The following is a 23511-nucleotide window of genomic DNA, read 5'->3' as shown; positions in this document are numbered from 1 at the left end:
AAAATGTGTCTTTACATAAAATTATCTGGTTGGCTATAGGCCAAATTATTGATATTGCCTATTATTGAGTAATAGTTTGGGTAAGGAAGAGGCCTTCACTTTCCAAACTTGTCTATTGATTGGATTTTTATAGTGAACATAATTAATTTTATAGCTATAAAGCTAATAATTTTAGGGAAGAAATAGTGACTTAAAACTAGCTGTAATGTGGGGTGCCTGGGTGTCTCGGTGGGTTAACTGTCTGACTTTTGATTTTGGCACAGGTCATGATCTCAGGGTTGTGAGATCAACCCCTGTTTCAGGCTCCACGCTGGGTGTGGAGCCTGTTTAAGATTCTCTCTCTCCCTCTCCCTCTGCCCCCCCCTTTTAAAAAGATTTATTTACTTATTTATTTGAGAGAAAGTGAGCACGAGAGAGCACAGAGGGAGAGTGAGAAGCAGACTCCCTGCTGAGCAGAGAGCCTGACGTGGGGCTCGGTCCCAGGACCCTGGGATCATGACCTGAGATGAAGGCAGATGCTTAACTGAGCCACCCAGGCACCCCTCTGCCCACCCCTCTTTAAAAAAAAAGTCCTTAATACATGCATTACATATCAATTTAGAAAAGCTTTGATAAAAACTAGCTAAGCCTGTTGGCCATGATTCATTTCTTTTAACATTTAAAAGGTAGTACTGATCAGCGAGTTGCAAAAATGAAAATATAATTAATTTCAGAGACTATTTCAGTCTTGGTACTCATTCCACAAACATTTATTTAGCAGCTTTCCCATGCCAGGCACTGTTCTAAACACTGGGGATGCAACTGTGAGAAAATCAGATTTAAAAAATCCTGCCCTCATGGAGCTTACGTTTTAGTACAGTTGTTTAGTTATATCAAGGCTATTGCTTAGTGGAACTAGTAAAAATTTGTCATTTACTGAAAAATGTGCTTTGACTAATTTCATTAATATTAATTTTCTTCTCTTATAGTAACGGGACCTCTATCAGAACTGCAAATTGCATATGTTAGCAGAGAAACACTACAGGTAAATCCAGTGCTAATTAAAAAATACCATTCTTTATTAGATTCAGTGTTTAATTATTGTGCATTATCTGTTAAGTAAGGATTGAGCATTCTAGTTTGATAAACTCTTGGATTTTAACACATTTTTAATTGTGTAGTAAACTCAAATTATATTTGCAAATAAACACTATAAAGCCTCAGTGTGATAATATGACCTCCTAAATTTTAAGTGCTATGGATTTGTTATTTTATATTTTTATATTCCTCTTAATACCAAAGAAAGGCTTGAAAATTAAGCACCCTTATAGGAATTTGAAACTCATTCTAATACTAATTGCGTTTATACTTTTTAAACGTTATTTCAGACTATTTGCAGAGTTTAGTGAAAAGTATTTGTCTTTAAAAGTTAGTGGTTTCTGCTGAGCTTTGCCTTTTTCATTTTCTTGATTCTTTTGTCTTTTAGGCTGTTTCAGTAAAATAATGATTACCACTAGACTTTCTGTAATGAGTAAATAAAAAACAGAAACTATTATTTAGTTAATCACTTTACATCCCAAAATATGCTCTGTAGTAAAGTCTTACTAATTTCTGTTTGTTTTTTGTTTTTTGAAACTCCAGGGATTATACTATCTTCACAGTAAAGGAAAAATGCACAGAGATATAAAGGTATACATCATATGTTTAACCTAATGGCCTCTCTTCATTTTTAAATACTTGGCTCAAACTGTTGAGCAATTGTCTTAATCTATTTGATGAATTTCTTAACTGAAATATGTTACTATAGTAAAATTGAGTGGTACTTTTAAGAGTTTTATTACTTTTTTAAAGTAGCTTTATTGAGATACAATTCACATACCATAAAATTTACCCTTTTAAAGGATACATTTGTGGATTAGTGTTGTAATACCCCATATTCGTTTATCTGTAGTTATTTATTTGTAAAAAGCAAATTAGGTCATCAGCTTCCATTAAGTTGGGGTTTTTAGAACATTTCATGCTTTTGAATATTATAGTAAACTTTGACAATCTTAAGGAACTACCATTAATAATTTCTCAAAATGGACAAGTTCAACTGTAACATTTTCTGATGGTCTTTGATTTAACTGGCAGAGGAGAGCAGGTTCGCTGGGTGTGCCGGGGTTAGCCCTGTGGTAAACTAGGTGCTATGGCAGGACTCCTGAAGTTATTTCTAAACATTCTGCCATCTCCCCAACTTAGTTATTTTCTCCTTTCATTTATTTTTCTTTTACCTTCTTCCTCATTCATCTTTTTTCCTACTTCTTTTCTCCCTTTTGTTTTCTGAAATAGTTTTCTTTAGCATAAAGGTTATTAACTTTTTTGGGGGGTATCCTTTGAGTCTCTGATGAAAGCCATGGACTCTCTTCTCAGAAAATGTCCTTATGTACATGCCTTCATATTTTGCATGAAATTTCAGTGGAATGTCGGATCACCTGCTGAGATCATTTACTTTATTTTTTGTGAGCCACTTAAAAGACATAAGCAAAGAGCTTTGGAGTTGAAAGGGAGAAGAGATCATAACATAAGTAAATCAAGAAAGGTTCTGTGTCATCAGCACTTTGATGATCTGGAAAGACTGATAGATTTTTGTCAGAAGTAGATGGTGGAGTGCCTTCCAAGCAGAGGGAACAACGTAAGCAAAGATACAGACATCAGAAAGTGTGGCAGCATTTTAGGGAGGATAGAAGCTGCACCGTATTACTGAAGAGAAGAGAAGGTATGAGAGTAACAGGAAATGGGCTTAGCTCCATTACACAAAGAGTTGTGTGCCAAACTTCAGAGTTTGACCCTAACTGGGGAGATTCTGCCCATCACCATTATTTCTACCCTGGTCTAAGCCACCAGTTTATTCCATCTCACCTGCACTTCTGTAGCAGCCTTCTAACTGCTCTGTTCTTGAGTGTTTCTATTTGAGTGTTTCTGTCGTCACTTCTCCACCTTGCAACCAGAGTGATCTTTTTAAATCAGAGCTTATCACTCTTCTGTTTATGAACCACCTTGGCTTCCTACCATACTCAGTGTAAAATCCAGGTGTTTCCTTACCATGGCCTATAAGGTTATCCGTGATCTGACCCCTGCTTTTCTCTCTGACCTCACGTCACACTCCTCTCCATTTTACTCATTCTGTTCCAGCCACACTAAACTTGATGTTTTTGGAATATGTAGAACTCATTCTGGCACCAAGGGCTTTGTATTTGCTGTGCCCTCTTCCTGGCATGTTTTTCTCCCAGATTTTGGCATGGCTCTGCACCCTCACTTCATCCAGATCTCTGCTCAGATATCACTGTCTTTAAAGTACTTATCTCTCACTGACTTTGAATAATTTGTTGTGTCCATTCATTCATGTGTGTGTGTGTGTGTGTATTCATTTTTAGATTTTCTTTCTCTCCTATTCAATGTAAACTTCATGAGAGCTGGAGCTTATTCTTATTTATTACTATATTTATTACTATAACCCTAAAGCTTAAAATAGCACTTGGTTGCTCAGGGAGAGAGGAATGGAAGGAAGGAAGCATTAAAGGCCATAGATGCACGTGATGTGATATAAACTATAATTTAGGAAAATTAACCTGGAGCTGGGGAAAGACCAAACGGAGCATTATGGCAGACATCTGGATAGCTGGGGCCTAGATCAAGTTAAAATCCTTGCTGTATCAGTCAGTTAATTAAGCGTCTAACTCCTGATTTTGGCTCAGGTCATGATCTCAGGGTTGTGAGATTGAGCCCCATATCAGGCTCCGCTCTGAGCATGGAGCCTGCTTAAGATTCTCTCTCTCTGCTCCTCCCCCCTCCTCCCTCCTAAAAAAAAAAAAAATCCCTGCTGTAGTCCCTTGTCCCTCCTTTTTCTCGTTTCTCCCATTATTCCATAGTGCTGCAGTAATATCAGGGGGTGCAGTCTTATATTATGGCTTCCTCTTTTTTGAGTGGAAAGGGGTTTCCTAGTATTTTTCCTTTAAGCGTATAATTACATGATTGATGACACCTTTGATTAAAGAGCCTGCTTACTTTTGCTTGCTCATTTAAAAGTTATAGAAAAGGCAAAAAATAAAATTTAAAAAGTCTATACATCTTGGGAGACAGTATTTCTACCTCTTCCAAAAGCTTTGAGCTTATTGAAGTGGTTACTTTGGGCTCAGGTCAGGAAGTAGGGGTGGCTAAAATGTTACTGGGTCATTTTTGTAATGGGAAAAAACTGAGTTTTTTCCTCTCTGTGTAGGGAAAAGCCCAGTTCTTCCCTACTGTGTGCTTCTTTCCTGAGTCTCCTTTACTTACTCACACAGAACACTTCACTTCTGACACTTGTGGTCACCAAATGTGTGGAGTTTCCCCCACAACAAGCAGTTCTCTGTGACACCAACTGGGTGTCCTGCCATTTAACTCAATTCTGAGACTGTTTCCTGGAGATATCATCAGATCCCACAGATACAGGCTCAGTCCCACAGGACTGTCCCTTCCCCCACCACACACACACATACACCCCAGTTAATAGGTTCCAAGCCCAGGTTATCAGCTGTGCTTCTGAGCAACTGGCTGTATAGATCAGAATTAATTAATTGAACCCCCTTCCTTGGGGGAACTCAGGGAATTATTTACATTTACCAGTTTATTAAAGGATTTGATAAGAGAGATGAACATCCAGATGGGAGAGATGCATAGGGCAAGGTATGTGGGAAGGGGTGTGGAGCTTCCTTGCCTTCTCCAGACACGACCTTCTCCTGGAAACTCTACCCGTCTGGAAGCTCTCCACACCCCATACTACTGAGATTTTATGGAGGCTTCCTCTTTAGGCATGATCAGTCATTAACTCCATTTTCAGCTCTTCTCCCTTCTCAAGAGAATGTGGGGCAGGGCCGAAAATTCCAAGCTTCCAATCATGGCTTGGTCTTTCCGGTGACCATCCCTCATCCAGGAGCTGTGCAGGAGCCCACCCAGAGTTGCTTCATTAGAACAGAAGATACTCTTGTCACCCCCAAAATTACAAGTGTTTCAAGAGCGCTGTGTTAAGAACCAGGGTCTGAGATCATATATTAGAACAAAAGGTGCTCGTAGTGCTCTTGTCACTTACAAAATTACCAGGGTTTCCAGAGGGCTGTGCCAGAAACCAGGGTAGAAACCAATCTATATTTTCTGTTATCTCTCAGTCATGCAAACAGGTGACATTTTAATTTGGTTGGCCCATGGCTAGTTGTTTATGTTCTGAACGGGCCTAAACTGCGGGCAGACGTGTTAAGATAGACAGCCCCATGTACTAAGCAGCAAGGTTCAGTCTTACACACCAGCACCGTTTTCATCAATGATCAATTCCTAGAAAGGGAAATTTGCGGGTTTTTTGAACAGGAAATAACAAGTTTAAAATGTAATACAAGGAATTGAAAATGCCAATATAAGGTCACATTTTAGTGCAGTCACAGTGTTTGATCAGTAAGAAAATAACATTTAGATGAAAAATAATACATCATTTTTATAATAACATTCATATTGTGTTAATAGCAGCCTTTTGCAGGGTGGATATTTTATAAGAATAGTCAAATTGCCTAAAATGTGCTTGATAAGTTTTCCTGTGAATATAATGATGTAACACTTTGATTGGGGATACTTTAAATTTTAAGTATTTCTAGGTCTAAGGCTGCCATTTGTGATTATTTTAAGCATGTATATTTGATCTATTATATGTGCCGTCTGAAAAAAATATTTCTTACTTTAAAATGTTCTCACTTTGAAGGGAGCTAACATTCTGTTAACGGATAATGGTCATGTAAAATTGGGTAAGTAAATTAAAATTTTGTCATTTGTGCAAATTTATTCCAGAACATAGTAAGTTTATATTTTCCTCTGTTAGGGCTAGGTTTTCCCTCAGCATTTCTGTATTTTTAGGTGAAAATCTCATTGTGGGGCATATATAACCTCTCTGTATCTGGTTCCTCTTCTCTTAAATGGGGATAAAGTCTGCCCTTCACATATGACAGAGTTGTTGTAAAGATACAATAAAATAATAATTCTTTAGAGATTCTTTTACCTGTAACCTGAGGGATGTGACTTTTAGGAAGAATAATCTGTACAAAATTACCTTATAACCAAAAAACAAGGTAAACAAACAAAAGCCAAAAAATCAATTATACCAGCAATCCTACATCCTTTACATTAGCTTTTAAAATAAAATACAGTATTACTTATATAAGAATGTAATATCGATGCTGGATGTTGCTTTCTTTCAAACTGTACCTTTTATTTTGTAACTTTTGGTTATGACTGAAATAGAATTTAAACCCTCAATAAGTTTGAAAGTTTAAGACTGGAAACATATATAGTATAGTAGTTTTTATAAATAAAATCATGGCTGTTAGGTGTTAAGTGAAGTTTTTAATAAATAAAGTTATTTTGAATTACATATTACTATAAGATAAATCAGAATTCAAAAAACATTTGTAAAAGCACAAATAAAACTTATTTTGAACTATAGCCTACACTACGACTAATCGGATTTAAAAGTATGTATCTGAAAATTAACATGTAATAAAATTTTTCCAAACCACCTCTAAAGATGAAAAAAGCATTTATCTAACTATTGATGGCTAACAGTTTCTGTCAGCAGTTTAATATTTTGTGTTAATACTGTGTCCCTTCCTGGCAGACATCCTATATATATCTTGGTTGATAAGGACTTAGAAATGACCATTAAAAACTAGAAAATATTTAGAACTCAACATACGTAAAGAATAGCAACAAATCCTACGTAAAAACAGATTTTCTGGTAGTGATTGGTGTTGGTATTAGAATGTATTGCTGAGGTGAGATTTTGTAGAATATTCTGTTTGGATGTCTTTTCAAGCTAGGGTAGACTGGCCAGTAGATTATTAGTTTGTTTGACGTCAGTCATCATGAGTGTGGCAGGAAGTGAATGGAATATATTATAACTTATGGTCCCTTCCAGTGATATTCCTTGAATTTCAAGTCCTGGGAATTTGAAATTATAATATTATTAAGTCTGGCAGCTTAAATTTTCTCAGCTGTCTCTTTCTCACCAAAATCATTTGATCTTGACTTTTGTTGTCATTTGATTCATGCAGGGATATATAGGAATCTATTTGGCTGTGATACATACTGACTACTTTGTGATATTTTAGTGCTAACCCATAAAAGTTAAAAATTTTAATGTGATGTTTAAGAATATCTCATTTGTGTGAAATTGGTTTAATGAAAAGAATTATTAAAAGTTTCTTCTCATGTTACTGTAAATTTTACTTTCCCTCAGCTTTCTTTTCTAAATGTTTCTTATTTTTTTAATAGCTGATTTTGGAGTATCTGCACAGATTACAGCTACAATTGCCAAACGGAAGTCTTTCATTGGTACACCATATTGGTAATTGTATTTTAATTGACAATTTAACTTTTTGTTTTTCTATCATTACTGAATATAGCATTTATTGAAAAAAAGAGACTGGTCAAAATTTTTAGGACTAAAACAGATTAAGAAGATAATCAGTAGCTTAAGCAATTTAGGATGTACACTTGTGGATGGATTACACAGCCAAAGAATATTTTATCATGTTTATTTTCATTAAGTGAAAAAGGCTGTAAAAGGTGGATAATGGCTTTTGAGAACCTCGATATAAAGGAACTCTCATTGATTCTCTGGGGTCCAGCATGGTTTTTACACATACTTAGTAAATGTTTGTCGATAACTGATCTCCAGCTCAGCTTCAGAGATTAAAAGCTAATGTTACTCCTCTTATAAGAAAGTAGGAACTATCTTGGGAGCATGTGAAATTGTGAATTAGGCAAAGTAAATTTTGGGAACATTCTCATACTTCATCTGTCTTTCTAGTACCATGTCTTTCCTACATGAACTCTAGGGATGTAGAACAGAATGGAATCTCTTGTCCAAAGTGACTAGGTTGGCAGTTACTCAGTTAATAAAAAATGTCTGTTCAATGGCAAACTCAAAATTAATACATGTGTACCTTAAACATTTTATTTTAATTTAAGGCATATGAGTGTACTTTTTTCTTTTCTTTGCCTTAGGACCAAGACCTTTTCTTTGACTGGCTCACTAATTAGAGTTCTGTCTTAATAATATAAACTATACCCACAATGCCTCAGCTATATTTCGGGGTTGTGTTTCTGTAAAGTGCAGTGAGAACTTGGACGTACAAAGCATGTGAACTTTTTTTTAAAGTCAGACGTATGACGTATAAATTTAGCCTTATTAGGTGTGCAGTTCTCCCAAGGTTGAGAAACTTGTATGCTGTGGTAGTGAGAAATACCACCATAATCAATATAAAAGATGGGTTTCCAGCACCCAAGGAAGTGTTCTTTTGTCCCCTTTTAGTAAATTCTGTTCCCTCATCCCTACCCTCTGTCAACACCCAGTCTGATTTCTGTCTCTACGGTTTTGCGTTTTCCCTGAATGTCATACAAATGGAATTATACAGTCTATAGCCTTCCTGGTCTTTTACAGTTGTCATATTCTTACCTAATTTGCCAGGTTTTTTGGTTTTGTCTTTAGAAACTTGTCTTTAACAAGGTTTTTGGAAGAATTCACTTTAATTTTCATAACTCTTTTAACTTCATAACAAGATCAGTTTTTTCATAACATTTAAATATTATTTATAGTATTATAAAGTAAGATATGTAACATAATGAATAAACGGGCTCAGAGATGAACTCAGTTGACAGTGGTAAGCATACAGCCTAACTGGCAGAAGTAGAAGTACACTAGCTGGATACTTTCACTCATCTTTTTATAGAGAAATGGAAAAACATCACCTAACATGGCAAGCCAGGCATATCAGCTTTATGCACTTTGATTCTCTGCTAGTGCATTTCCACCAGCAAGCTGGAATCTAGCCATCAGTAAAGTAATAACTGACAAACTTTAAAATTACTTTTCTTAGAATAATTTGAATATTTTTAAGGAGTATTTTAAGATTAGAAATATTTTAAGAACAAGCATCTTGAAAGTTAGAGGGTTGGTGTGTTGTGTGTGTTTAACTTGACTGACTTACTTGACTTGCCTGAAATCATACTAGGAAGACAAGTGTGAATTTGTAAAGCTACTTATTTAAATCATTCTTTTGATATGTAAGGGTTGGTTATTTTTAAAACTGTTGTTTAGGATTTAAAATTTTTATATTTGAAAATTAGTATAATCATTTAAATCAGTCAAATACAAATTCATAGAGAATAATTAGAATAAGACTATATAGGAAAGTTAAAAAAAAAAAAAACCTAAGTTTGGGTCAAAACAGTTTTAAAAAGCAAACACTCATTTTTATAACTTCCACCATTATAATAAAACTGAAAAACTGCCAATTAACTTTATAGTAAATATGAGTTAAATACTAAATGAAGATTATTGATGCCCCAATAAATAGTTTTGGTCACATGAAAACAGAGGCCAGATTGCAGTTTATTGGTATAAGCAGGTAGAGCTAAAAATTATAGATCATTTGTTGCAAGATGTTATTTCTCTGTAAAATTCTGCAGAATTGTACAGAGGAAATGATGGAGTATGGACAACTGTGGGATATGTTGCTATATTATAATTACAAAGTTCTATAAACCTTTATAGTAAGTATGGCAAAGGAGCCAAGGAGTCACCAGTAGGGTCTTGGGATGGAGAATCTTACAAAGTCAAGATCTTGGAAGAGATCTTTGAAATACTACATATTTTTCAGATATCAGGGCCTAGATAGGCCTCAACTTAGATATAGTTCCAAGTGCCTCTGGTGGGAATATGAAAGAAAATACAATAAATAGAAGTTGTTTTTTTGTTTTGTTTTTGTTTTTTTCCTGGAATATTTCTTTCAGGATGGCTCCAGAAGTTGCAGCCGTTGAGAGGAAAGGGGGATACAATCAGCTCTGTGATCTCTGGGCAGTAGGAATCACTGCCATAGAACTCGCTGAGCTTCAGCCGCCTATGTTTGACTTACACCCAATGAGGTCAGTGTGTCATAATTGGAGAACTCTATGCTTAAATTAAGGGTAATCCCTTCCCCCTGCCCAGTATTTATTACATCATGAACAAATAATATTCTTAGTCTTGCTCTACCTTATTAGTAGTAATAGAATTACTTAATAGTAACAGAGTTATTTATATTATATATTAAAATATGAAATCTTTAAAATGCTGTGTAATGATTTGTTGTTGATTTTTCAGAGCATTGTTTCTAATGACAAAAAGTAATTTTCAGCCTCCTAAACTAAAGGATAAAATGAAGTGGTAAGTATTTTTCTGTTATTTACTTTATAATCATGAGTAAAAAAAAGAATTAAAATTTAAAAATCTAATTTTCAAAATTTCTTAGGTCAAATAGTTTTCATCATTTTGTGAAAATGGCACTTACCAAAAATCCAAAAAAAAGACCTACTGCTGAGAAGTTACTACAGGTATTATTTTTGCCCTGAAATATGTCTTTTTTCAAAAAATAAAATGCCATCCAATCAGGTTTCTAATGAGTGTTCTGTATTGTTTATATAGCACCCGTTTGTCACACAACCTTTGACACGGTCTTTGGCAATTGAACTGTTGGATAAAGTGAATAATCCAGATCATTCCACTTACCATGATTTTGATGATGATGATCCTGAGGTAGGAATTGTTTTTACCAGCTAGTATATTTAACACATATGTATATAGGTATGTGCATCTCAGAATCAGTTTTTTGAAGTTCTGGGTCTAGTTTAAATAAAAATCTCTTAAGGGAATAATTAACTCTTTGACTTGGTCTCTCTTAGGGAAGTCATGTGCAGGATTTTTCTTACTGGCCTCTTAAAATGGCAAAGACACAATCATCTAATCCACTCAGTGAAATTACTGTAGTTCTTTCAGAGTAGTCACTTGAGATGAAGTTGCCAAATAGATCGTCCACTATAAAAGAGAGAACACAAATGGGAAGCACTTAAACCAGATGTTAGAATATACTCAAAATTTCTGTTCGGTTTTCCTCTTTAAAAAAATCCTTGTACAGTACCTCATGAATTATTAGTGTTTAGTAGAAAGTATAGGATTGCTTTTGTTAGTGACTAAAACCCTAATTATCCACTATGGAAATGTTTAAAAATGAGCCAGCGTAGTTGTTAGAGAATAATTAATATGATGGAAGCATTGATATCAAAGGAAGCCTCCCTTCTGTTGGCATATTTAACATTCCTAGCTAAGCTAGTAATTGTGGCACCTAACATAAGCTTAGTAAATGTGACATGGCAGAATTTTGTTATTGGGTCTGTAACTGACGTGGATAGCGTTGACCCTGACTGGCTTTATGTAAGGCACTTAAAGTGGTATAAATTTTATTGATGATATTGAGGGAATGATAGCTCTCAGTGGTCAGAAAGATGGTTGCATATCCTCTTAAGTCAGAGAGAACCTTTCTATTAATTCACCATTGTTCTAGCTTGCCATCATTACACAGCTGTAATTAAATCAGCTATCTGCCTTTTTGTTCAAGGTCTGTAAAAGAGTTTGAAAACAACTTAAGGAACGTGAAGTATTATTGACCTTATAATAGGGAAAAATTATTTTTGTTGTTTTGCTTAATTTTGCTTTTTAAAAACTTAGGTTTTATAAACTCTTCTCCCGTCATTCACCGTACAGGCAGTCCTGAATTTGCATGGTGGCGCAGGACTGTAGAAATGCCCCTGTAAGCTGGGACACCCTGCAAAGTGATCTTAATCATCAGCGGGGAAAACCACAGTTGTTCTGTGACTTTAAAAAATTTTTGTCAAAACATTAAAAATTCTCTTACTGTCAGTTTTAAATGTATAAGGAAGTGAAAAAATAGTAAAACAAATGTTTACCTAGTGCACTGTTACTTAAAATATTAGAACCAGTGAGAATGAATGTGTTTCATTTGATTACAAAAAAAACTTCCACAGATTATTTACTTGATATAAGTTTCTTCTCCTACATGTTAACCCATTTACTATGTGCAGCATTCTAAGATTTAATAATTTTATAGTTATACCATTTAAGCTGGGAAAGTAAAACTGTTCTCATAGGCAATCATAGGTTTTATTCATGTTCACTGATGATAGCAGTCTCTGTGACTAACCTGACATGATACCTATTTTTGCTACTATATATTGTGATCAGAAGTACAGGGTTCCCCAGCTCTGCATCTAATTAGCTGAGCACCCTAATTTTGAGTCTCAGTGTTCTTATCTATAAAATCAAGAATAGTACTAGGTTCATAAATTTATTTTGAGGACAAAATGAGCTCAGGTGTATGAAAGCACTTTGTAAACTACAAATCACTGTGTACGTGTGAAGTTTAAATACTTCATTTTTGAAATGACTTATGCTACTATTTTACTACTGTCAGTATTTCAGTAATTGGGGTCTTGTAGATTCATATGGCTTTATTTCCTGAGATGTGCCTGTACTAAGAATAGTTAACTTGGGTCCTGTTCTTGATCTGCCTTTCAAATCTGATCATTTGAGCTCCAGTGTTTATGAATTACATTTTCCACGAGACCCATGCCTAAGAGTGTATCTCCTTCAAAGGTAATGACTTCAAGGGAAGCGTTTCACACACAGAAAAAAACCTATTTGGTACATGAAATAGATGCTGGCATCACCTCTTAAGGTGAGACCTTAGAGTGTATGGAATGGAGCTGCAGAGGCTTTACAGATAGGGCCCCTTGTACTCCCCGGATGGTTGAAGGAATGTCCGTGATGTAGCAGTAAGAACGCATCACCACTCCTCCTCTTCCCCACCCCCGAATGTTTCTGAGTGTGGCGTTACACAGAGTGAGTTTAATACAGTGAAAGGAAAGAAAATAGAGCACTAGTCCTACAAGAAAATACATAAAGGGGGGAAAATTATGTTTACTAAGTAAAAGGCCCACAAATCATGAATACCTTTAGCGTCATTTTATTTTATTTATCTCATTCTTTTTGATAAAAGAACTTGCGATTTTTTTAATTAAAATATTCTCTTGTGAAACAAGGAAAGCTGCAGCTTTTGAACAGCTGTTGAATTATTGAAACACTCAGTTTTATATATTTATATATATTCAACTCAGAGAACATTTATTGGGAACCTGCTGTGGATAAAATATATCCATAATCTTAGAAGCTCCCAGTTTGTAGTTGCCTCTTTTTGAAAAAAATATTCACAGATTCATTATATTTTGTGCCATTTTTGTATAAAATAGAGTATCTCTTTCACATTTGAGTAATTTTGTGGACCAGACTGTGACTTGATTCATCAAATGCCACATATCGTTGATTTTGGTCTTTCCTAGCCCCTTGTTGCTGTACCACATAGAATTCACTCAACAAGTAGAAATGTAAGAGAAGAAAAGACACGCTCGGAGATAAACTGTAAGTATATACTAGACACACTTCATAATTTAACAATGAGAAATAAGATTTCAAGTTGTAATTTAGTTAAAATTATTTTTGTTTTCATTTTCTTCCAAATAGTCTTTCTTAGTAAATCTTTTTAAAGGTAGAGTTTAATTAAGGCAGTAAGAATTTTCTTTACCTTATTCCCGGGGAATTTTCTGTGGCAAGAGAGGGGATGTATTTATGTTGTCATTGTTTGGGAGGAGGAATAAAATTCCTCAACCAGGCAGGACAGAAGTAATTGAGGCAGTGCTTCCTAAACTCGTAGGTGTGTATAACTCACCTAGAGAGGTTGTTAAAGTGCAGTTTCCAATTCAGTGGACCCGCGGCGGGACTTGAGGTTCTTCACTTCTCACAATCTCCCAAGTTACGTAGATGTTTATGGTGTCAGGGCCACACTTTGAATGGCAAGGAGAGGTGTAGAGATCTGCAAACTGGCTTAGCATCTGAGTGACCTGAGCACCTTTAAAAGTGGGTTTCCAGCCCCACTTTTCCATAGATCCTGATTCACTGGGGATTTGGGTCAGCCCAGGAATCTGTCTTTTAAAAGAACCCTCCAGGTATTTCTCATGGACAGCTGCGTTATGGGCCCACTGAGACAGACCATTCATTCATATGGAATCTGGTACTGTCAACTCATCAGTGATAAACTCTGCCAGCAGGAATCTGCAGTAGTAGTGCCTAAACTTTTTTCTTCTTGGAAGCATTAATTCTCTATGACTTAGAACGCTAATTCAGTGCAGTGAGGCTTCTGGTAACAGTTTTCTGTGGGTTAAAGATTATCCTGAGGGACCTGATATCCAAAATGACTTTAGTGAAATTAGGTAACATGGTAAGATAACTACTGTAAAGAAACTCTCCCCAATTTTTGGCTAGGTTAGTAATGATAATAACAGTACATTTCATACTTTAATTAAGATGAAACCATCTCTTTGTCTGAAAAGCTAAATAAGTAGTGGCAGACACTGTCACCATTTAATAGAAAAAAAAATAAAAGAAATGCAGAGATGCAGAGATTTGCCTGTGGGATAAAGTCATACAGCATGTTAATAACAAGCCTTGGATCTCTCAACTTCCAGCCCAGTGGTCTTTCACCAACACTGCTCTGTTTCAGAAACCACCTCATCACACCTTGTGGATTTTACACTGCAGGTTCTTTGAGATTTTCCTTTGAAACTTTGGCTGGACCATACACTGTGTATTAAGTTCTTAGAAAAGCTTTGTGCTGGGCTAATTGAAAGTGCACTTAAAAGAAAGAAACTCTTGAAAGAAAGCACCGTGCATTGTACGAAAAGCCCAGGACTGGGATTTGGTACTTTGTTTGCCAGCAGTTGGTTGTGTGACCATATATAAGATAACCTTTTAAAGCTCCATCTGAAGCCAGATGATTTAAATTTGCTAATTTTCCTCCAAACATATTTTTCTGAAAATGACAACCTTAGTATATATATAAAACTATACTTACATAGTTTATATAACCTATATATAAACATTTCCTATTTTTTAATATACAAAAAACAATTACAAGATGTTTCTATCATTTCTTTAATAATACAAATGGTGATCAGCGATATCTTTGTTGTTGATTTAGAAAACTTTTTATGTTCAGTACTATTGGAAATCTAATTTAAAGTACTTTTCTCTTGTTACCCAGTTCTTTAAAAAAATTATATTATCAGGCTCTTTATTGCAAAGTGCAGTTCTTTCTGAATCATTCTTTACAAATTTATATTAGTGATTCTCAGCTTCTAACTGCGTATGCCTATATATGCTATATGAAACTAGATGCTGTATCCCAGTTTTTCTGAGATTCTGATATGCCCTCCATTTGGTGGGAGCAGGTAAAGTATGATGGACCTCTTTCCTTTTCCCCCATCTGCCAGTAAGAACGGTGTCATATCCTTCTATTGTGTTGAGGTAGCAATCACAACTTTTAATAATTTACGAGTTTGATATTTGAGGCTTTTAAAACTTACACAAGTTCTAATATCTGCTTTCTTAGAATATTTTATGATTTTATGTGAGATGTGATAGAATAGTTAATAATGCTGTTGACAATAAAGACAGGCTTTGGAAAAATTAGTTTAATAATTGTGTATATTTGTTCCTGTTGACAATGTTTTATGTTCACAGTTACATGGTATCTCTCCATGCAGCCAAGGTTTTCTCTTATTAAACTAAATGGTGTGTAGGCAACATACATGTGAAAATGGACACATTTGCAGAGAAGGTGTTATTCTTTCCCTTTAGGGAATCCTTTCTGCCTTCAGTTAAATATGATAAGCAAAAACTTGCTTTAAGAAATACATGCGGGGGGAAACAGGCCTCTTCACATGTGACAATAACACAAGGCAGATAGATGCACAAACTATCCTTATGTAACTTTATTACAGATTTAATTTTCCTAGTTGATGACAAATCTAGGTGAGAGCTGTTCACTAGGCCTCTATCAAGGTGAAATATATATATTAATTTTAATACCTTACTTGAAGTTACCTTATGGTCCTTGATGTATGATCATGTGTGGACAGGTATGAGGAATCCACTATTGAAGAAGCCTTATCTTGGAAGTGATAGGCCATCACTCTGCCATATTCATTTGGTCACATAGACCAACCGTGGTGATGTGGGAAGGGACTACACACATTTATAAACACCAGGAGGGCAGGAATCATTAGAGGCCATCTTAAAGGCCGGCTTCCAAACATACTCTGCCTCATTTGCTGTTTACCCTCCTAAATCCTGAGTTAAGATTACCTCTAGTTAATGCTGGGTCACAGTGAAGTAGCAAGTTAGATCCTGACTGTAATTTTGCTAATCATCTTTTTTTTTTTTTTTTTACTATGGAAGAGGTCTAGGATTAACAGATTAAGCTTTAATATCCTACCTAGACTTTTTTGGTCTTTTTTCAGCCAACAGATTTTTCATCTACATCTTTGGGTTGTAATCACTGTATGGTAGATGGTAGATGATAAAATCATGGTAGATGATAAAATTAAATGTTTTGTCATAGAGTAACTTAAAATTATTACATCATTAAGAACATAGAAACAGATCATGGCTTTACTTCTTTTTTTAGTTGGCCAAGTAAAATTTGATCCACCCTTAAGGAAGGAAACAGAACCACATCATGAACTTGTAAGTAGTGTAGTCTTGGAATGTTAACACTGAATATAAATATTTTAATTAGTCTTTGTGATATTGGTACTGACAAAAAATCTAGTTATTGATATTTTCAAAAGCATTTGGGGAAATAAAAAGGTAAGTAATTCTGAAATTTATAAAAAAAATAAATCTGTGTTGCTGAGATTGAATATTCTCAAAATTAGGAGAAACTAGTTTTACCATTCTCTGATTACATGTTTTTAATGCTGGCCTTTTTTTTTTTGTCTCCATTTTTGTTTCTCAGCTTTTGAGGGGCTTTTTGTATATGCATTTATTGGGACAAATGCCACCATTTTAAATTAGAATGTTGGACCAATAAAAGCACATCTCACTGAATTTATGGGCAGCCTTTTAAGAGTGTAAGCCAGTTTTCTAAACATCAGGATAGAGTCAAATCTGTTTGGACTAAAACTCAGGAGAGACTAGGCATACATACTAGATCAAATCTGTCATTCATTTAAGGCTTTGCTAATAACTATATGAATGTTCTTTTCATGATTCTTTTTAATGTTTTATATATGCCTTTCCAGATATATGATAATATATTTTTAGAAGCAACATGTTTTGCAAGTATTTGAGATGATAATATTCTATGGAAGAATAAAAAAATAAGACTTAAAAAACAAAATTAATCTTAATGAAATTAGTTTCCTGCAGCTCCAGATTATATGTTTCACTTTTTTCTTTTCTATTCAGTAATGAGAAGAAAGTAACTGTTAATAAGGACTAAGGATTGAAATGGGAACTTTCTTCTTAAATTTAATGCTTATTTTATCCCACTTGACTAAAGGCATACATACAAAGTGAATCTTTAGCCTTTAAATTATGGAGTTATTCTAATTCAGTATACCAGTATGGAGGAAAGGAGTGTTAAATAAAAATTCTTAAAATGATTATATTAAAATACTTAAGCCCAACATTTACATAGAGGATGGAGAAGGTTAAGAACAAAAAGTAGTCTAGTCATGATGTTTATAAATGCTAATAGTATTTTGTTAAGGCAGTTGGAGTTTGTGCTCATTTTAAGCTGGCATTGCATGTATTTAAATTCTGTGCTAATTTAATAACTGCATCACAGAGCAAAGTTGTTGCATTATTGCTATTTTAGAAGCTCCTTAATACGATTTGACTTGGCATTTGCCTTAATAAAATTATGTTAGCAGGACTTACCTCACTTGTGACAGTTTCCCTTTGTGAATTTGTGGCTTTGAGTCTAAGTGTAAATAACTTGGGTTTCTTGGTCTCTGCTAAACAGCCCGACAGTGATGGTTTTTTGGACAGTTCAGAAGAAATATACTACACTGCAAGATCTAATCTGGTATTTCTCATCTTCTGATTTTCTTTGTCAGCATTGTTTAGTCTTAATTGTTTTTGGGTTTTTTTTGATCAAATATTTTGTCCAATTTTAATGAACCAGTTTAAGCATTGTTTTATAAGTTCCTGCCATTTAGCAAGCCTCTATATATTGATTGTAGCCATTTTTTTCTAAAACAAGTTAAATAGATATATCTACTCAAGAAATTTTTAATTTTTTATTATAATTTTTTATGAAAAGTACTTAATTTTCTCAAATGTATTTTTAAATTACATTTTCCTATAAAAATGTTCAGTTTTAATGTGACTTATTTTAATGAACTAGAAACCATATATATATACATATACATATACATTCATATATATTAAACTACTTTTATATATTACATATAAATGTATGCATATATAATTTTAAGAAATAACTTATCCCTAATAATGAAATGAGTCTCAGATGAAATTTTAACTGTAGCATTAGGTAATATCCAGTTTTCTCAGGCCGAAATTTGGATTTTAAAACCTCCCTGAAGTTATAGATATTAAGGCTGTGTTACCATTAGGTAAAAAAAGAGGAAAATTAACCCTGGTAAATATTAAATAAATAGTACTTTTAATAGTTGCTATAAAATGGTTTTTTCTCTGTAGCTAGCCAGGACTCCAGGTTGCTTCCAGATTTACTCCTAGATTGTACTTTTTTGCCTTTTCATTGGAATTTTCCTGCTCTTTCCTTTCTCTCTGCCTTAATAACATACTTCTTTCAATTCTGGTTGGTTGAAGTCATTATATAAATTCTTTAAATCTATGCCCTGTAATATTTGTAGAACATGGAAGAGACTATTTACGCCTAATTCCTCTTGGAGGAAGTTGCTGTCTTGATGGGCAAAAAATACTCGGACATAGAAACTTTCAGCCATACAGCAAAATATATAGTGGATTGCCAACAGGTGGTGACTGTTAATGACAAGATGCTAATATATGAAATAGGTGCTATGGAAATCAGAGGAGAAAAGCTTTTGGGTTAATGTGGCTTTATCTGGCTTCTGGAAGGGACTAAGACTGATTTCATTGTAGTGTAGGAACCATTGTAGATTCTTCAGGAAGACAAGGGCGGATGTCTCCAGTGTTTCGTGGGAATTGCTATGGGAATGATCATTGGCATGGACCACAGTTTTGAGAGAAGGCAGATAAAGAGCTGAAATTATCAAATGGTCATACTACTACTGGAATTACGGAATTAGCTCAGAAGAGGAAGATTGAAGTCATCAAAGAAGAAAGGATAGATGAAACCATGAGATTGTGTGTGTTCGCTAATTAGGGCTGAAGGAGGAAGGAATGCAGAAAACTGGTTACCACGAGGGGTGATCCCTGTGTTTTGCAGTCAAAGGTAGAACCAACCTGGGAGAGGGGGAAGAAGCAGTTGAAAAGCTGGAAGAGTCAGTACATGGACTGTTACAAAAGAAAGAAGGATGCATCAGATGGTCCAGAGAGGACCAGAAAGTGTAAGGATTGAGAATTAACTGTCCAAAGGGGCAAGAAAGATGAAATGTCTGAAGAAAACAGTCAGTGATTTTCGGATTAAAGATTTTTTCAGAATTACACATATGTAGGCTAGAATGACAGTTAGTGAAATTTGTTGTGGAAATAAAAAACCACAGAAACAAAAGTTTAAATTGACTTATTAATATTGTCTAGAAAAGACAACAACAACAAACCCAGAAACATAGTCTTTAGAATTACAGTTATTCTTTTCTGTGCCCCTTGTTTCTGGAACTAACCTAGTAATCTGAATAAGTTACCTTGGCTCTGTTCCCTAGAACTGCCCCTATCCGCAAGTCACCAGGAGTTTCTTAGGACGGAGGGCTTTAGGGATAGTTAACTTGTTAGATAGTTCTGGCAGAAGAGGGATGAACGACATATTTGTCAGATTCTACAGTTTATAAAATCAACCTTTAAAAGTTCACTTCTGATGATAATAAAAGCTAACATTTATCTACGAGTTTTTAAACACAAGGCATTCTAAACACTTCAAATGTATTAACTTAAAATCCTTGTTTTACAGATGAGGGGATTTAAGGTATAAAGAAGTTGAAATTGGTCTTACCACCCAGCTAAATAATGGCCGAGGTGGGGTTTGATTGGGGCAGCCTGGCTCAGGAATTCAAACCTAAACCATTGTCCATGTTACCTCTACCCCATGTCATCAGGTTTTTTCCCATGAATACTGACCCTGCACTCATGATCTCTCTTTTTACTCAACATATATATGTTCCATAGTTATTTTTTTATTGTGGTAAAATATACATATAACACAGAAATTACCATTGGAACCATTTTTAAGTGTATGGTCCAGCAGCATTAAGTTCATTCATATTGTTGTGCAACCATCACCACTATCCATCTTCCCACACTGCAGCTCATTACCCATTAAACAATAACTCCCTTCCCACCTTCCTTCCAGCGCCTGGCAACCACCATTCTATTTTCTGTCTTTTTGACAGACTTTATATAAGTGGAATCGTACAACATTTGTCCTTTTGTGACTGGCTCCCTTCACTTAGCATCATGTCACATCTTTAAAGATTCATCCATGTTGTAGCATGTGTCAGAATTGCCTTTTTAAGGCTGAATGATGTTTCTGTGTGTGTGTATGTATGTGTGCGCGTCTGTACCACATTTTGTTGGTTAATTCATCTATCAGTGGACAGTTGGATTGCTTCCACCTTTTGACTGTTGTGAATAGTGCTGCTATGAACATGGGTGTGCAATATCTATCGAGATTCTACTTTTAGCTCTTTGGGGCATATAAAAAGGAGAATTGCTGCATCATGTGGTAATTCTACATTTAATTTCTGAGGGAAATGCCATGCCACTTTCCATAGCAGCTGTGTCATTTTACAATTCCCACCAGCAGCGCACAAAGGCTCCAATTTCTCCACATCCTCGTCAACACTTGTTATTTTCGGGGGTGTCTGTGTGTGTGTGTGTGTAACAACAGCTATCCTAATGGGTGTGAAGTGTCCATAGCTATTTCAATTGTCTAATTTCATCAGTCCTAAAACTTCACTGTGAGCAGGATTTCCAACTGTTGCAAATACTTGTTGCCACTAGAAACCTGATGAACCCAAAGTGTCTGGCTGTCATCTTAGTAGGCACTTGGCACCAAGATGACAACTGTAAATCTTTTGGGACCCAGAAGAAACATTTACCCCTTTTGTTTTTTTAAAGATTTTATTTATTTATTTTTAATTTATTTATTAGTCTGCACATGCATGTGCAAGGGTGTGCAAGGGAAGAGGCAGAAGGGGAGGGAGAGGGAGAGAATCTCAAGCAGACTCCACACTGAGTGCAGCCCGTGGGGGGGGTGGGGCTCGAGATCATGACCTTGAGATCATGATCTGAACTGAAACCAAGAGTCTGGACATTTAACCAACTGAGCCACCCAGGCACCCCAAAACATTTACCACTTTAAAGACTTTGCTGCTTAAAAGTCCCATATCATCAGTGATTTCTTATTGTTTTAAGTGCTAAGGGTATTCATTTTATAATCTTGTAAATGAATTGAGACTGTTACATCTCAATTTTCATTATTACAGTACAGAGATTTTTTTTTAAAGATTTTATTTATTTATTTGACAGAGAGAGAGCACGAGCACAAGCAGGGGGAGCGGCAGGCAGAGGGGGAGGGAGAAGCAGACTCACTGTCAAGCGGGGAGCCCGACACGGGACTCAATCCCAGGACCCTGGGATCATGACCTGAGCCAAAGGCAGACGCTTAACTGTCTGAGCCACCCAGGCGCCCCCAGAGATTTTTTTTTTAATTAGATAATCATAATGTATGAGACCAGGAGAACAGAACTTGATTTCTAAAATTGTTAGTAAAAAAAAGTCTGCAAATTTTGAGAAGATGCCAAAGTTAAAAAACCTCACTATGATACAATAATTAAATAGTAAGAATTTTGCTTCTAGAAGAAAACATAGGGAGTAATCTCTTCTGTTGCCTTAGCAACAGTTTTCTAGATATGTCTCCTAAGGCAAGGGAAACAAAAGCAAAAATAAATTATTGGGACTACACCAAAATAAAAGGCTTTTGCACAGAAGGAAACCATCAGCAAAACGAAAAGGTAACCTATCGAATGGGAGATATTTGCAAATGATATATCCAGTAAGGGGTTAATATCCAAAATATCTAAAAAAAAAACCCTTCACAACACCAAAAAAAAAACTATCCAGTTAAAAAATTAGCAGAGGACCTGAATAGACATTTTTCCAAAGATAGCAGGTAGCCAACAGACATGTGGAAAGATGTTCAGCATCACTTATCATTAGGTAAATGCAAATCAAAACCACAATGAGATATCACCTCAAGACCTGCCAGAATGGCTAGAATCAAAAAGTCAAGAAATAAAAGTGTTGGCAAGGATATGGGACAAAGGAGCCCTTGTGCACTTGCTAAGTGGGGGTGTAAATTAGTGCAGCCACTATGGAAAACAGTATGGAGGTTCCTGAGAAAAATTAAAAATAGAGATACCAATATGATCCAGTAATTACACTACTGGGTATTTACCCAAAGAAAATTAAAACACTAATTCTAAAAGATATATGGACCCCTCTGTTTATTGCAGCATTATTTATAATAGCCAAGACATTGAAACTTAAGTGTTCATAGGTAGATGAAGGGCTAAAGAAGATGTGGTAGACACACACACACACACACACAGGAATATTAATTACTCAGCAGTTAAAAAAAGGATGAGATCTTTCCATTTGCAAAACCATGGATGGACCTAGAAGGTATGCTAAGTGAAATAAATCAGGGGAAGACAATACCATATGATTTCACTTCCATGTGGAATCTAAAAACCAAAGCAAATGAACAGACAAGCCAAAAAAAAAAAAAAAAAAACAGAAACAGACCCATAAATATAGAGAACAAGCTGGTGGTTGCCAAAAGAGAGAGGGGTGGGAGATGGGCAAAATGGGTGAAGGGGAGTTGGGAGGTACAGGTTTCCAGTTATGGAATGAGTTAGTCACAGGGATAAAAGTGCAACATAGGGAATATAGTGGTGTTGTAATAACATTGTATGGTGACAGATGGGAGCTACAGTTGTGGGGAGCACAGCATAATGTATAGAGGTTTTGAATCACTATGTTGTACGCCTGAAACTAATATAAGATGTGTCAACTATACTTCCAATTAAAAAAAAAAAAATGTAAACATATCCTTAATCATTTTTATATTTATTACATGGTGGAATAATAATGCTTTGGATATGTTGATTCAGTAAAATGTATTATTTAAAAAATAGTAAGAGGGGCGCCTGGGTGGCTTAGTCATTAAGCGTCTGCCTTTGGCTCGGGTCATGATCCCAGGGTCCTGGGATCGAGCCCCACATCGGGCACCCTGCTCCCCGGGAAGCCTGCTTCTCCCTCTCCCACTCCCCCTGCTTGTGTTCCTTCTCTTGCTGTGCCTCTCTCTGTCAAATAAATAAATAAAATCTTTAAAAAATAAAAAATAGTAAGAGTTTGGCCCATAACCATAGAATGGGTTTATCTGATGTAAAAGAAGCTGTCTCCAGATTAAAAGATTATACATCTGTTTAACTGATGGCCAATTTTTTTATAATTTGCCTAATTTTACTGGCTATTTTAGCCCATATACCAAT

At 35.4% G+C, this 23511-nt stretch overlaps 1 protein-coding gene across 6 annotated transcripts in view; it reads left to right on the top strand.

Moving 5' to 3' along the window:
* MAP4K3 (mitogen-activated protein kinase kinase kinase kinase 3) overlaps positions 1 to 23511 on the top strand; it is a 181095-nt gene that overhangs the window by 108990 nt on the left and 48594 nt on the right. For 4 of the 6 annotated variants that reach the window (XR_013441660.1, XM_078056216.1, XM_078056217.1 and 1 more), the window contains 11 exons: positions 969 to 1024; positions 1621 to 1668; positions 5744 to 5786; positions 7309 to 7381; positions 9832 to 9963; positions 10181 to 10243; positions 10329 to 10410; positions 10502 to 10612; positions 13270 to 13348; positions 16452 to 16510; positions 17793 to 17855. Coding sequence is in view for 5 of the 6 variants with exons in the window: in XM_078056216.1 (XP_077912342.1) it covers positions 969 to 1024; positions 1621 to 1668; positions 5744 to 5786; positions 7309 to 7381; positions 9832 to 9963; positions 10181 to 10243; positions 10329 to 10410; positions 10502 to 10612; positions 13270 to 13348; positions 16452 to 16510; positions 17793 to 17855 (809 nt within the window). In the remaining variant the exon portion in view is untranslated. The remainder of the gene's footprint in view (positions 1 to 968; positions 1025 to 1620; positions 1669 to 5743; positions 5787 to 7308; positions 7382 to 9831; positions 9964 to 10180; positions 10244 to 10328; positions 10411 to 10501; positions 10613 to 13269; positions 13349 to 16451; positions 16511 to 17792; positions 17856 to 23511) is intronic. The other 2 variants (XM_078056218.1, XM_078056219.1) reach the window with 1 other exon arrangement.

The sequence above is a fragment of the Halichoerus grypus genome, chromosome 10 (assembly GCF_964656455.1).
Source record: "Halichoerus grypus chromosome 10, mHalGry1.hap1.1, whole genome shotgun sequence".
Classification (NCBI taxonomy): domain Eukaryota; kingdom Metazoa; phylum Chordata; class Mammalia; order Carnivora; family Phocidae; genus Halichoerus; species Halichoerus grypus.
The sequence above is the reverse complement of the archived record's forward strand: the minus strand, read 5'-3'. Positions and strand labels throughout refer to the sequence as shown.